We start from the raw sequence: 15740 nt of genomic DNA on the forward strand, positions 1-15740 counted from the left end.
GTTCTTTTCTAATACAAGGTTTGTATCACCATCATACACAAACAGACTCCGAAGCTGCCAAAAAAATGCTTAAAATCTTAGTTATAAAGAAAACATAAAGAAATAAAATAAAATATGAACATAAAGTCTATCTCGGAAGACAATAAGGCCATAATTTTGTATTTCAGTGAAGATGACCTGCCAAGTTCTTTGCTGATCACGCATTTGTGAACTTCTCTGACAAAGAAATTTATCCACTACAGCCCTGCTGCATGATAGTGACTGAGGTGGCTCAAAAAGCCCTTCATGTGTACCACCGCTGTCGGCTGGTGTTGCACACCACAAATCGGAAAAGCTTTCCTTCCTTCTTGACTTCTGGGTTAGGTATTCTTGAAGATATCCATCAACTTGCCTTAACAAAGTAGTAGGTAGGTTCACCTGTCAATTCTTGAAGCTTTAGGAAACTGTCTCTCAAAGAAATAGCTTGTAAGTTCTCCAATGAAATAAAATTAGCAATAAGAAACTTTATCTAAACTCATTAATGCTTATCCTCCTCAAATGATTCAGGAAAGTCAACAGCACATGATGTAAGAAGTCAACATACCTCCCTAAGGCGGCGTTTATCGTCCAAATCATATCTGTAGTTTGGAAGAGGGGCTTTGCTGACAACAACCACCTTCGCATACATATGGCTGCCACATATAAATGCATTTAAGAATTATAACTCTGAGAATTCAGGTTAAGACTTCTAGGAGAGAAAAATAACAAAGAAACAATGAGGATGACTTTTCTTTAAGTTAAAAATAATAATAATAATAATTTGAGCATAGGCTAATTTTAACACTCAATTTCAATTTAGCATAAGGTCGTCCAAACAATGAAAAATCACGAGAATGGGAAGGGGAAAATTACCTATACAACCCCATTTTGCTCGCCAAAGTCTGTATTTGCTGAAAATCACGCCGATCCTTTTTCTCCCTTGAGACCAACTCTTGCTTACTCTGATCATTCAAAAGCATGTTTAATTTCTGCTTCCAGTCCTCGCTGGGGAAATCACTCTGAAAAGCAAATTACCAATACAAACAACAAGAAAACGTTTCAATGCAACTTTACAAGCACACTCTGAGCAAGCCAACTACAGATAAAAGAGCATTGCATTGGAAGTGATTTTACTCGTACCGAAGAATTCCCTTTGTCAGCATCGCAATTAAACCCTTTGTCAGCATCGCAATTAAACCCTTTGTCAGCATCGTCAACATGAACGGGAAGAGAAGAATCCATGGCGAGAAACGGAATGCGAGGGGACATGCACGGCAAGAAAAGCCCCAGTTTCAGAAAATATATTAACAGTTAGAAAAGATAATAAAAAAAAACAATTGCTGTGTAAATATTCTTTTTTACTAAATCCACCAGCTGATTTTACACGTTTGTCTCTTCTGCAATTCTGTACTTGATGATCGCATCTTTATTTTTGTAGATTATTTAAAATCTAATTTACTAAAAAACGGAAAAATAAAAAGTTTAAAACCTCGATTTATTTGAAATATCATGTCATCAGATTTTGATGAGTGTTAGGTCTTTATTTAAAAATATGACGTAATTTGATTATTTCATTAATTTTGTACTAACGATAACTTTGTCACCAGTGTTATGATTTTTTTTAATTTTTCTATTTTTTTATTTTTTTATTATTATAATAAGATTTTTTTTTCCGTAACAGTTGGGATAAAAGTGAAACTTTTCAATTTAGTTTTTGTAATTGAGTTTTTGTAAATTAGATTTTTTTATGTGATTTTGTGTTAAAATTATTGATGAATAAATTAATCAATTTATAGTTTAATAATATATGTTAGGTTTTGTATGATTTATATGGACATTTTTATGTAAAATTTTCAATGAAAAGTTTATAAGAGTGGTTGGCGTTACATTAGCGCGTTCTCTTTCTGCGATTGCGAGAATGCTCTACACATTATCGGGTTGACGAGTAAAATCTTATTGTATTCACGAATAGTTAAAGGTGATTGTTCGAGTCGGTCGATTTATCATATTTCTTAGATGTTGGAGGGGTTTTTCAGGCATAGGAGTTTTCATGATGGTTGTAGTGAAGGATAATAGACCTTTCGCTCGAATAGTTCGGATGGAAACAAGTGTCTTCGTCATCTCGTTGTTCGCTTCACTTTCCTTCTTGTCGTCCTGGTTAGATGTCGGGCAAGTCCTATTCACCTCTTGTTTGGTTGTGCTCAGTCTATCCCCATGATCATTGTCCTTTGAAGGGTTGGAATTAAAGATATTGAGTATTGAGCAGACTGTTCCCCATAAGCAATTGTGTGCTTTGCTCGGAGCACGACAATCTCGGCCTTGTGTTTTCGCTGCATCTCCTACATTCGTGCTTGAATTTGTGCTTGCATCTTCCTTATCAACTTCATTAGATCCTGTTAGTCTCCCATATTTCTCGTGGTCGCCATTGGGTTTCTTTGCTTGTTCTTGGGCCCCATGGTGGGTGCCAAAATGTTTCAGTATGTAGGGTTAAAAGTCACACCTTCACAATTTGGTCCAGTCACCTCTCTCCACTTCACTTTTCTTTTTTTTATGTCTTACCGATTCTTCTTTAGTAGAGTCCAAATCCGAGCAGTGGGTACCTATTAAATGTGAGAACCTGGAAAAGGGGTTAAATAGAGTGAATACGTGTATTATACTAATGGGGCCATATTTTATTTTAGTATAAATGGATTTTTAAATATATCCTGGTTCATTAGCATAAACACCCAACCTCTCTCTAGAACTTAGTTCCTCCAATCTTCTCTGCCTTCTCTCCATTCTCACTGAACCGTTGCATTGTCGATCAGGTGGTGTCCAAGCGTCCACAGCGTAGAGGACTCCGTCTTGGACCGATCAATTTCTTCATCCTAACCGGTAAGTAGTTCTTCCTTCTCCTCCACTGTTTTGAACCTAGAACATTCGGTTCTATTGGTTGCATGTAACTAGAAACCTTCTTCTTCAAATTTCTGCCAAACCCTAGCTCTAAGAGTTGTTCTTGACCCCGATGGGTGGTTTGTAGGGTCCTGTTGAGCCTTCCTGATGCACGAGGTACTGTTGAGGCGGTCCAGTGAGCTGAGTTGTGAGTCTTTGAGGTAAGGGGAGCTAGATATTCTCTTGAATTTATTGCATGATACGTATGTATATTAAATTGTGAATTTTGTGTGTTGGTTGAGGCATAGTATATGTTTATACTAACTTGGGTTGCATGTGTTGGTGTGTTGAGCATGTGAATCTGTGATGTGATGCTTGTGAACTGTTTTGAGCTTGGTGGCTGAAATGGTACATGTTTGAAGTGTTTGGGAGTGTGAGTTCTGTTATGACCATGACTAGGAAGGGAGTCAAGAAAATGGGACTGTGTTAGGTCATTTAAAGGAAGTGGGGTAGTGAATTTGAGAACTATGGGTCCTAGGTACAATTAGGTTGTTGAGGCAGTCTTAGCAAGTGCATTGTGACTTGTTTGAGTTACCAAATTGGTCAAAAATGGGCTCTAAGTGGTATAATTAAAAATTGGGTCTCCAAATTGTTGAATTTGGTGTTTTAGAGTAAGAATTGAGTTTTGAACCTTTTAGATTGATTGTAGGGGTGTTTAGAATCACTTAGATAAGTAAAATCAGGGTTAAAACTCAAATTAGGGGTGTTAGAAGTTAAGGAATTTAACTAGAAAAGGTAGGAGTGTGTGTGAGTGCATTATTCTGCAGAACTTGCGTTCTGCAAAACTTGCATTCTGCAAATTATGTAGACTCGCTATGCAAATGATTTCGCATAGCGAGTCCCTGTAGAGAGTGTTCTTTGTTTGAGTCATTTGTTGTGCGAGTTGGTGCGTTGTGCAAATGATTGGAGGGTGTTGCTCTCTATTTGGTAATTCGCATAGCGAATCTATTCGCCATGCGATTGGGAGGAGTCTGATATTAAATTTCTTTAATTCGCAGAGCGAAGGTGAACACATGACGAGGGTTTTGGGGGTGTGTTCTCTGTGTGAGCTCTCGCATAGCGACCTGAGTGCACTATGTGAGAGGCCTGAGGTCTGGAGCCTCAGCGAGTTAATTCGAATAGCGTTGTGCAAGATACTCTTGTCTCGCCTTGCGAATAGGGTGCGCTAAGCGAATCCTCTGATTCAGTCTACTCTTCAACTCTTGTTTTGGTTTGACTTAAGTGCATATGGTGATTGAATTGTTATGTATGATTATGGTGATGTTGTTAACTTGAAAGTATGTGATCCTAAAGGTTCTGATTGGTGTTGAATGTAACAAGTGTGGTTATTGGATGTAATTCCATGATCCTCAAGGAGAGGATCCATGGTGGTGCCCTTAGTGTGTTTTAGAATGATTTGCATGGTAGCTCAGTCTTAGGGGTTATCCTAAAACTCCAATGGTCCTTATTCTCACATAGAGAGGATTGATTCATGTCGTGAGGAGTAGCAGAAGGTCTTAGTCTTGAAGGCTTCCAGTATGCTCCAAGGTGCAGTACAAATTAACCTCGTGAGTGTGGTAGGGTGAAACTCATTGGCAACGGCTTTGCAAAGCAGTAGAAGCTACCACGAGTGCATGACCCGCCATAGCTCGACAATAATTCTAAGTCCGGATGAGTTAAGTTAAAGTGTGTTAAGTTATGTTATGTGATCCTATATGTTTAAATCAAACTTGCATGTTGTGTATGATTGTTATAACATGATTTTTGTATATCTAGCTCACCCTTGCTTCGTGTTTGTGCCTTGTCTATGTTGTGTTATTTTTGTAATGATCATCCACTTGAATGTGAACAGAGGCTGATGAGGTACCCTTGGAGCAGGCCCTGGATGGTGATGATGTTGCAGCTTAGTTTGTTTAGGATTTCTTAGTTAAGTTGTATCATTTTGAAATACTCCATTATCGTTAAAGTTTCAAATTATGGCCTTTTTTGGTGACTGTAATCTTACACTTTAACTGCAAGTCTACTTCTAACTGTTCTATTATATTAAAATGTTGACTAGTTTATTATATAGTTTCTATATAATTGGGATGTTAGATTAAAGACATTTCAATATTCAAGTTAGTTTTTAATTACCAGTATGTTATCACAGTTAAGTCTTAAATGTTCAATAAATACAATCACTTATTTTTTTTTTTTTTTTTATCTTACCCATGTATTTTACATGTTTCCAAGTATGCTTTTTATTATAACTGATACAATTAGAGTCCAATATCATCTAAGCATGTTTTGAATAAAATCTTTGAAGAATGGTCACAAAATTGAGTATTCAACCGCTCGATTTATCTAGTTGTAATATTTCCCAAAGTTAACTTATATGATTGATTGAACTATAAGCGTAGACCGTCCATATTATACAATTATAATAAAATTTGGATACATATGTTTTAAAACTACAAACCAATAGTTAAATTGAAAGTATTTACCGATTCAATGCATATACTTTTGCTGACGGCACTAACATTGGTCAACGGACCACTGCAAATCACTCTGCTTGATTGTATTCATTAATAAATAACATTACACACAGAAGCATAATATTTCTTGTAGCAGATTCTAATTAGTCTTTGTTATCCTATCAACGCTCTCATAATTTATTTATTTATTTAAGAATTAAATATATTTTTATTCCAAAACTTTTATAAAAGTTATATTTTGCCTCTAAATTAAATAATAAAGTATTTTATCTGTAAATTTTTTAAAAGTTATGTAAAATGTTTTCTCTAACAAGATATGTTATAGTCCATTGTAAAATATCATTTGAGATAAATGTTATTTACATTTGTTTTATAAACTACATAAATTAAATTTTTTATAATTTAATTTAAAAAGAAATATAATTTTTTATAATGATTTAGAAGTAAAACAATATTAAAAAAAGCATATGACCATTAATAATAAATCGTTTAACAACAAATGGAGTCCGTCATGGAGTAGGTCATCAATACGTCAATGGCAAACAGCAGACGGCAGAAGGATCCACTGTCCAACTTATATATAGTTAGCTTTCTTAAGGCACGTCAGGTTCCATTAATTATATACATTAAACATAGTTTAGTTGTTCCTGTCTTTAACTTTTGTTGGAGTTACTTTGTTTTTGAGTTGCAGGTTCATTGACATGGCAGTGGAATATGAAGTTGAGCATCCAAGGAAGGCTTACGGATGGGCAGCTAGGGATTCATCTGGTCTTCTCTCCCCATTTTTCTTCTCTAGAAGGTCTTTCATTCTCCTCTCAACTACCAAAAATATATTTTAACAAGTTTATTACTTATTTATTTTCATCCTTATAAATATAGTATTCTATTTTGGCTTTTATATATATTATTTTAGTTTAATACCTATTTTGGTATTTAGGTTAGCTAGGTTTGTTTAAAGTGGTCTTACTTTTTTTCATATGCTCATAGTTGTTTCATATTTTGTAAAAATCGTTTAAATTGGTCTTTTTTTGCTTATGACATTAAAAACACGATGTAATTGTCTTTGGGCAAAACTGAATGACATGTCCCGTTATTGATTACGTGACACGTTGAGGTCAATTACCCTTTATCTTAATCAAAGTTTTAGAAACTCTTGACTTCCATTTTTATGACTTCCTTTTTCTCGAACAAACCTAGCAGCGTGGGTTCCTCGTCGCACAAGGAGACACTCTCCTCTATTTCTAGGTTGGCATCACAGGGAACCTTTCTTCTTTTCTTCTTATTCTAGTTTTGTTCATATTAAGACTCCGAATTGGGGTTCTAATTTTGGAATTCTGATCTCGCAACGTTGGGTTTCCTTCCTTGAATTGTGTTTATGTTCTGTTTTCTTTACAAGTTAGTGGCACAATGGTTGGGTTCTTTGGTTTTCGTTTGGGGTTGAGGGTTCTTATTTGGGAATTTCTTGTCTCTTATTTATCCACTGTAGATTGTTAATGTGATTTGGGGTTAAGGTTTTCAAATTGGGGTTTTGTTTTCTGATTTCACGTTTTGGGATAATCTGCAATTGTATTATGATCTTGCACTTTTGGGGTTTTTGGAATATGTCATCTTGCGTTTTAAGGTTCTTTGGGTTCTGTTTCTCAAATAAAGCTTGGATGGTGGATTGCATCTAACCTAATTGTAATTTTTCTTAACTTTAATTTTTCCATGTCACTAACTTTTATTTTTAAAATTTATACCTCAATTCACATCAGTGTGCCACGCAATCAATAACGGGATTAGATCATTAAGTTTTTGCAGGGAGCAATTACACCATTAGCGTTTTTAACGTCGTAAGCAAAAATGACTAACTTGAACTGTTTTTACAAAACATGGAACAATTCTAAACATCTGAAAAAAAAAAAAAAGGTAAGACCACTTTGAACAAATTTATTAAACCAAGGGACCAAAATAAGTATTAAACCTATTATTTTTAACAAGTTACTGTATGTTTTAGGATATTGGCTTAAAGTACGTCACACCTCTATTTTTCTTTTTTATTAGGTTTAATCATTCTCTAGGTTCCTATCTCGGGTGGAAATCTCAAATTGGTCATTTTCTTTTTTCGCATCTTAATTCGGTCCTTATTTTGCAAAAATTGCAATAATTACACCCATGCAGTTAAATTGGGCCAACAACGTTAATGTAAGATTGACATGGCATATGCTAATCTTTGTTTTTATTAAATGACGTGGAGTTTCTTATTTGATGTATGCTATTCTGATGTGTCTTTTTACTTTTTTTAATAAAATAAATTGGTAAAAATGAATCAAACATTAAATTGAATACTTTGTTCGAATTAAGGATATTGGAAAAAAAGAAGTTTGATTTTAGAAGTCATACAAATTGAGGATTAATTTCAGAAATTGTTCTCAATAATACTTCTCGGCTTAGCTTCTGATGCTGGTTAGACAAGGTCATCTTTTTCTTTTCTTTTTCATAAGAAGATGATGCAAGAGTTATATCTAAAATCATAATAAAAGGTTGAAGGAATTAACACATACAGCGAAATCGTAACCGTTGGAATTGTTTATGAAATTATTTTCTTAAAGAAGATATAAAGAAAGGAACTTTTTGGTTGATTTTATATGGAATCATTGAAATTAGTTCCTAGAAAATGAACTTATGACTAAAACAAAAGGTCCATAACCTGAATAAAGGGTAAAATATATGCCAAAATTTCTTCTGTGAGAGAGGTAAGAGAAATTTCTTTTCTCTATGACAAAAGTCCCATGAAGAAGCATGAATCAGGCTCAAGTCGCGAGACCAATTTGTGAAGCCAACGTCAACATGCAGTAAACCAAATCGTAGACCACCAGAAACCCTAGAATTCCAAATCATTCCACCATCACAATTTAACTTGCGAAACTCTCGCGCATCCAAAACCCTAAAACTATATCCCCAATTTTTCTCATTAATTCCCAAATTTTTGTTGTGATTGAACTCTAAAACCAAATTTCTAATTTCTCTTATTGATTCCCAAATTTGTGAATGAATGCTAAAACCAAATTTCTAATTTCTCTGACTTATTCCCTAATTTCTGTGAATGAACCTAAAACCAAGTCTCCAATTTCTTTTGATTTCCAAGTCTGTGTAATTAACTTTTTCCAATTTTTTAATTTTAAAAAAATAAAATTTCACATCACACTTCCTTATTAGTAAATAACACGTCATTTAAAAACGAAGATCAGCATGTCATTGCATTAATGTCATTGGATCCAATTTAACGGTAGGGATGTAATGGTTGTAATTTTCATAAAATAAAGACTCAATTAAGATGCAAAAAAAAGAAAATGACCAATTTGAAATTCTCTCTCTAAATAGGAACCTTACGAACACTAGTGTAGCAAAGGGAAACGACCACGATTGTTTTTCACTATACATCGCGGTTTATGGGTTGGAATCGCGGTAAAAAGCGGGGGAATAAACCGCGGTTCCTACTACAACTGCAGCCAAAACCCTTTTTTTTTTAGAAAAAAAAAATCGTTGCACTATAGACCGCGATTGGAATCGCGGTAAATCTCCTCCAATAGACCGCAGTTCCTGCCACAACCGCAACCAATAGTCTTTTTTTAAAAAAAAAATAAAAAACGTCACACTTTATATCACGGTTGTGGTAACAACCGCGACATATTCTCCTGCAATAGACCGCGGTTCATGTCACAACCGCGGCCAAAAGTCTTTTTAAAAAAAAAATTAAAAAACATTACACTTTCTACCGCGGTTGTTGTAACAACCGCGTCATATTCTCCTACAATTTTTTTAAATAGCAGGTTTGTTTTTGTGATATCCACTACCACAAAAACAGACCTACATATCAAAACATGTACACAGATTCAATTTCAACAGATCAAACACATTCAAATGTATTTCAACATCACATAAGTACAAAGTCTAATAACTAAGAACTAAGAACATTTCAACATGTTCAAATGTATTTTAAATCTAATAACTAAGAACTATTATATAATCTAACTAAATACTTTGCGACAACGATCCTCATGTATGATAGTGGCTTCTCAGAAATTGGTGTAGTAGTCTTGAATTTCTGCACAAGACAATTGATATTAATTAGTGTATATGTATTCCAAATGTTGGAGAAAATCAAAATTTGTTAAATTTAAATATTACCGTTTCCCAGCCTCTTGTGATAAGGGGACGAATAATGTGGGTCATCCAATACATTACATAGTATTCACACTCATATGACCCATTCTGTTTACTACACTACAATATATCATCACAGTTGTAAGAAGTTAGTGAAAAACATTAAAACAAAACAACTATAAGAAAGTATGACTTTAACATATGTCAAACTTTGAGAGAAATCCATGCAAGCTTTCTACTGTTAGCAATTTATCTCCCAACCATCACCATACTTGCTGGAATAGAACTATATATATATATATAAAAAAAGAGAGTTTTAGCATTCATTTATATAAAAAAGAAAGTCCAAACATTGAGGTTCTTACCAATCAACTGCTTGTCTGAGATGTGTGGGAGGAGACTTGTGCAATGAGCAGAACCACAAAGCATAACTCTCCTGTATAGAAAAAACAAGAAGCTGCCAATGGTGCCTAAAATTCATAATAACTTAATTAGTATATATTAAAATCACATATGGAACTTTATTATGTTAACAAAGTTCACTTACCCAGATATATAAGGCATAAAATATACTTTCTTGCCCCTTGCAAACTTCTTGTGAGATGTGTGTTGATCAGTTCAAAATCATTTGTTTCGTGAATGGATTGGGGATCAATGAACCTATAATCATCAGAGTACCCTAATTTGTTATTGATCCCAGACATATACCTGAAATCAAAAATTAACTTTGATATGAGCATACTTGATATATAAATAACTTTTATATAAATAATTGCTCACAGACTTACATCATCCATAGTTGAACTAATGTAATATTCAACTCTTGTTTTCGCAACGCAAGCTCCGTGACATCTTGGCTATGGAGGTATAATGGGACCTCAGAGCCTCTCCCAAATACATTAGCATCATATTCAACCTCCAAAGGCTTATTTTCAAGGATGTCAGCAAGTAGCTGCAATGAACCAAGAGGATTATCCTCAGATGGAGGAATTTTCTCCTGTGCATGTGTCTGTTGTTACATGGAAAAATAAGATAAGTTTTGACATCAATAACATGTAAACTTTAAAATTGAGAAGTGTAAAGTAGAATTCCATACCGAGGAGGTCAGAAATTGAACCAACCAATTGTTTAGGCCAAGCGGTGAAAGACTGGAATGAATGTGCCACAGTGAAAATCTCATCTGTGGGCAGAGGAACTGAGGCATCTTGTATGATAATTTCGTCTACTGACTAGTGGGGAATGTCAGAAGGTTGCAGGGGGAATAGGCCATGGTTGCTCACAGAACCGCGACCTATTCCCCCTGCAACCTTCTGACATCCCCACATTCCCCACGTTGTCAGCCCTTGCAATAAATTGACAGGGGAATAGGCCGCGGTTGCTCACAGAATCGCAGTCTATTCCCCTACCAATTTATTGTTTTTCTGACGTGGCGTCAAAGGCAGAAAGTTGACAGGGGTATAGGTCGCGGTTCCCCTCTGAACCGCGGCCTATAAGTTTGATTTATTTTCAAAATTGCCACCGTGCACTATTATGTTGCGATTTCTGGTGAACCGTGGCATAATGTGCGTTGTAAAAAACCAGTTTTTTACTAGTGGAATGATTAAACCTTTTTATTATTGTAATGGTAGAAAACTAAATATAAGTATATGACTCACTTTAAACAAAAGTGAGAAATAATAACGTTACTGAGATAAAAAAAATAATCATAAATTTATCATTATTAAGATTTTGGATTGAAAATTATGTTAATTTTTTAAATAGATTTGATTTGTGTATTAATCTTAATTTTTTTTTTCAATAAATTTTTCCACCAGTATCTTGTTTTTAAAATTATAGTAAAATACGAATAATGTATATCAATAATTTTATGACACACAAATTATATTAATGGGTTCCTAATTCTAACATATTTTATTTATGATAGAAGGCTCTTTCTTTTTGTGACGGAACCTTAGTTTATTTTCATTGTGAACCCAAAATTCATTTGTTATAAAGTTTACTGTTTCAGTCGAGTTTGGAGGTCTCTTAAAACATTCCAAGTTGTCTCGAAGACCGGACGGACTTTGAAGACTAAACAGATTCGTTGAAGGCCGACGGTCAGCTAGGTCTTCTCATACTCCAAGATGTTCGTTCTCCCTCCTCCTCCTCCAAGTCGGGCGGACTGACACTTGGTTCATTCTCCCTCCTCCTTCTCCAAGTCGGGCGGGCGGGTACCTGTCAAAGGCACTCCGACGCTCAAGTAAGTAAAAATGACCAAACGGTTATCACTATAAGTGATGCATGTGGTGTGCATAATGTGCAACGTGGTCCAGAAATCATACCTAAAACTTTTATTTATACTGGTTGTAATAGGCTTTTACCTTTCGTGGGCCTGATGACGACCCAATCATACCTCAATCTCCATTAGAGGCTTTAATGAGCTATTTATCATTTGCAGTTTAATCATAGGCGATCAGCCAGGCTGGTTGGCCTAATGGTCGGCTTAGACGATCAACCTAGTTATGCGTAGGAGACCGTACGATACCCAGGGTACCCTACGGTACATTTACAGAATTTTACATAACTTGAAAAATTCCTTTTTTAAGTTAAATTCTCAATTTTGCAATTTCATAATTATATGTTGTATGAGTGTATAATTTATCATTTTATTTTATCATTTAAATTGATATACGAATTATTAACTGAAATCATGATTTAGATGGTAGAGAAAATACCACAATTTTAATTTTCTTATCTCCAAATATTTTAAGTAGTGTTTTAAATAAGGAGTTTTTGTTTATAATATTACTATGTCAATCAATAATTACTTTAAACAAAAATAGGGTATCTAAATGGTCTTTTGGAATAACAGAAAAACAGGAGAAAAAGATGTGACATTCAAGGTGTTGTATTGTGGAATATGTCATTCCGACCTTCACAAGTTGAAGAATGATTGGAATGATTCAATTTATCCTCTTGTTCCTGGGTATGATCTCTACTTTCTTTTTAACAATGTCTCTCCTTTACCCTGGTGTCTTTTGCAAATGATTTATAAGTTGGTAAGAAAAAAGTATGATGCAAATAGGAAATGAAAATTTTTTACGCAAAGAAAAGTGTAACAATAGAGATAAAAAAAAGTAAATGGTAAACTTGTATAAAAGAAACTCTTCTAATATGTAATGAGATTAATGAATAGAAAGTTTGAGATTCTTAAAAATATTTTTAAAATCCACTTGTAATACGAAGTTTGACTTTATATTTTTAATTCTATTTTATCTTTAATCAAGATAGATTATTCAACAAATTATAAATAACCAATATAAGGTTATATTATCTCAATCTCACTAAATTAATTAAATAAGATAAATTTTATTTTTACTTATATATTATAATTTAGTCCTATTTTTAAATAAAACTAGATTTTGAAGATAAGTTAAAGAAACTCATTAGATATTTCACATCTTGTGTTTCTTTCATCTCAAAAATTCATGATGAAAGCTTTTATTTTAGTGTGAAATTGAGTTTATGTTAATGTATAATGAATTTCAGGCGTGAGATTGTTGGAGAAGTAATGGAGGTGGGAAGCAAAGTAGAAAAGTTTAAGATTGGAGACAAGGTTGCAGTGGGATGTTTGGTTGGGTCTTGTTCCTCATGCCAAAATTGTGTCAACAATCTTGAGAATTACTGCCAACAAGCGATTCACACATTTGGTTCCAAGTATGTGGATGGTAGCATTACATATGGGGGTTTCTCTGACTTCATGGTTGCAGATGAGCACTTTGTTGTCAAGATTCCAAATGGCCTACCTCTTGATGCTGCTGCACCTCTCCTTTGCGCAGGGATTACAGTCTATTCACCTTTGAGATATTTTGGCCTTGACAAACCTGGTATGCACCTCGGAGTGGTTGGCCTTGGTGGATTGGGCCATCTAGCTGTGAAGTTTGCAAAAGCCCTTGGCTTGAAAGTCACTGTCATTAGTACCTCTCCTGGTAAGGAACAAGAAGCCATTCAACATCTTGGAGCAGATTACTTTGTGTTAAGTAGAGACCAAGATCAAATGAAGGTGTCTTTTGTTTCTTTTCTCACACCATGCTTATACTTAGAGTTGTTAAAATGGGTTACAACCCACGCACCAATCTGGCCTACCACGGGTTTGGGTCGGGTTGGATTTGAAAAAATTATATTTTTTTTATGTGCGTCAGATTTCAACCCGGCTCATTTGAACCCAGCTGGGTTGACCCACCAAACCACCTATCTAATTTTATTTTATTAAAATTTAATTTTAATTTTATAAAAAGATATTTATTACTTTTTTTTTGCTTGAAAAAATTATTTAAGTTTCCTATTTTCAAAATTAATTAATCAACCATGTTGGGAGTGAAATTTGTTTATATTTGATTATAGGAAGTTTGTAATTTTTGTTTTTTAAAAAAATGTAATTAAGTGAGCCAATCCGTTTACCCACCAACCTGTGGTGGGTCAGGCCAGATTCGAATTTTTCTGGCTTGCTAATAAATTAATCGGGTTGGATTGACTCACTAAGTGACTAATCCGTGGTGGGCCGGGTCGGATTACTTGTTTTGACAACTCTAGTTATACTTATTATTATTGTTTGTTTTTACCATTTTGTAATTTATTTTCTAGGATTGAGTTAGTTGTAATTTTGTTTGACTCTTATATTAAGATTTTAACCAAATAAGAGTAACTAGTCATGACTTAGAAAGCATTGTGATTTAATTTTGTTAACTGTAATTGTGTATGTAGGCTGCAAATTGCACCTTGGATGGTATAATCGACACTGTTTTTGCGGTTCATCCTCTAATGCCTTTGATTGATCTTTTGAAGTCTCATGGAAAGTTAGTGACAGTTGCAACACCAGAAAAACCTCTCGAGTTGTCACTTTCGTCTTTAGTTTTGGGTAAGATTGCATATATAATTAGCAACAATATTTTGGATTAGTTAAAATTTAAGTCTATCTTAAATTTTGTTAATTTTAATTAAATTTCTACTAATTTTTTATTATCTATTTTAAATTTTTATATTTTTTAATTGAATTTTCGTTTTCATTTTTTTCATCTTAATTAGGTGAGGTGACTGTTATTTTTGTTTCGTCTTCTCCTTTATTTATCTTTATATATTAAGAATTATAAAGTTCTATAAAGAATATTGAAGTTAATATCAAACAATAATTAAACACATCTTCGTAAGAAAAATAAGCAAATATTAAAAAGAAATAACATCTCATGAAATTAATTCAAACATTAAATAAAAAATTCTCAATTAAAAAATAAATATTTTAAACACTCAATAAACAAAAAATTTAATAAAAAAAATCAATTTAAAATATGTAAATGTATGAAACAGTCTAAACTTTATTAAATCCAACATTTTTTATCTCTAAGATTTTAAATTAATATAAGAATTTTAATTTTTTAAAGCCAAATTTTAAGGTTTATGATTTCATATTATTGGCAGGGAGAAAAAGTATAGCGGGTAGTTACTTTGGAGGAATAAAGGAGACACAAGAAATGATAGATTTCGCAGCAGAACACAATGTTAGACCTGAAATTGAGGTTATTCCAATGGATTATGTTAACACTGCAATGGAGCGTCTACTCAAAGCTGACGTTAAATATCGTTTTGTGATTGACGTTGGCAACACATTGAAGCCCTACCCTTCTACTGCTTTCCACTGATTCACCTTCACTTATGAAACATACAGTGACCACTATATTTCGAATTCCTAATGTGATTTACCACATATATATATTTTCTTTTCAATAATCAATTGTTGGATTTTATTTCCATATTTTCTATTACACTGTTTTATTTTAACAACTTAAAATTTAATACTTTATATTAAATTTAATTTTATAATTAAATTCAAAAGAAGACGTAACATGCTAATTAACCACAAGGTGTTAGATGACTAAAGTGTTAAAAGACTCAAAGGATTTGACGACCTAAGGAAGGTTAAGCTATTGTATGACTATAAGGTGTTAAGGTGTTAGATGCTCTAAACAGAATAACTGAGTTTTATACCAAATGAGTTAAAACGTGTTTTAATATTTGTTAAGTATTTAATTCAATTATTGATCATTTGAATTAATATTAATCTGATAATGGGAAACAGATAATTAATTATATACGCTACAACTTTCAAAAGAATTATCTCTTGATAATTACATTATGAAAAAAAGAAAGTTTTCAAAA

At 33.5% G+C, this 15740-nt stretch overlaps 2 protein-coding genes across 12 annotated transcripts in view; one reads left to right on the forward strand and one right to left on the reverse strand.

The window, feature by feature from the left end:
- The window catches only part of LOC106777690 (DExH-box ATP-dependent RNA helicase DExH5, mitochondrial), a 34301-nt gene extending 32874 nt beyond the window's left edge, over positions 1–1427 (reverse strand). For 8 of the 11 annotated variants that reach the window (XR_002665963.1, XR_002665965.1, XR_002665964.1 and 5 more), the window contains exons 1-4: positions 1159–1426; positions 892–1037; positions 584–671; positions 178–417 (exon numbers count right to left, since the gene is read on the reverse strand). Coding sequence is in view for 3 of the 11 variants with exons in the window: in XM_014665396.2 (XP_014520882.1) it covers positions 178–417; positions 584–671; positions 892–1037; positions 1159–1287 (603 nt within the window). In the remaining 8 variants the exon portion in view is untranslated. Of the gene's footprint in view, positions 1–177; positions 444–583; positions 672–891; positions 1038–1158 lie in introns of those variants that run through there. The other 3 variants (XM_022775700.1, XM_022775701.1, XM_022775699.1) reach the window with 2 other exon arrangements.
- Positions 1428–6032: 4605 nt separating this feature from the next.
- On the forward strand, positions 6033–15256 carry LOC106776861 (probable mannitol dehydrogenase). The gene is made up of 5 exons (XM_014664327.2): positions 6033–6201; positions 12400–12513; positions 13077–13590; positions 14292–14445; positions 15003–15256. Exons 1-5 carry the CDS (start codon positions 6104–6106, stop codon positions 15221–15223), a joined length of 1101 nt encoding a protein of 366 aa, XP_014519813.1. The 5' UTR covers positions 6033–6103; the 3' UTR covers positions 15224–15256.
- Positions 15257–15740: the final 484 nt, after the last annotated feature.

The sequence above is a fragment of the Vigna radiata genome, chromosome 11, assembly GCF_000741045.1.
Source record: "Vigna radiata var. radiata cultivar VC1973A chromosome 11, Vradiata_ver6, whole genome shotgun sequence".
Classification (NCBI taxonomy): Eukaryota; Viridiplantae; Streptophyta; class Magnoliopsida; order Fabales; family Fabaceae; genus Vigna; species Vigna radiata.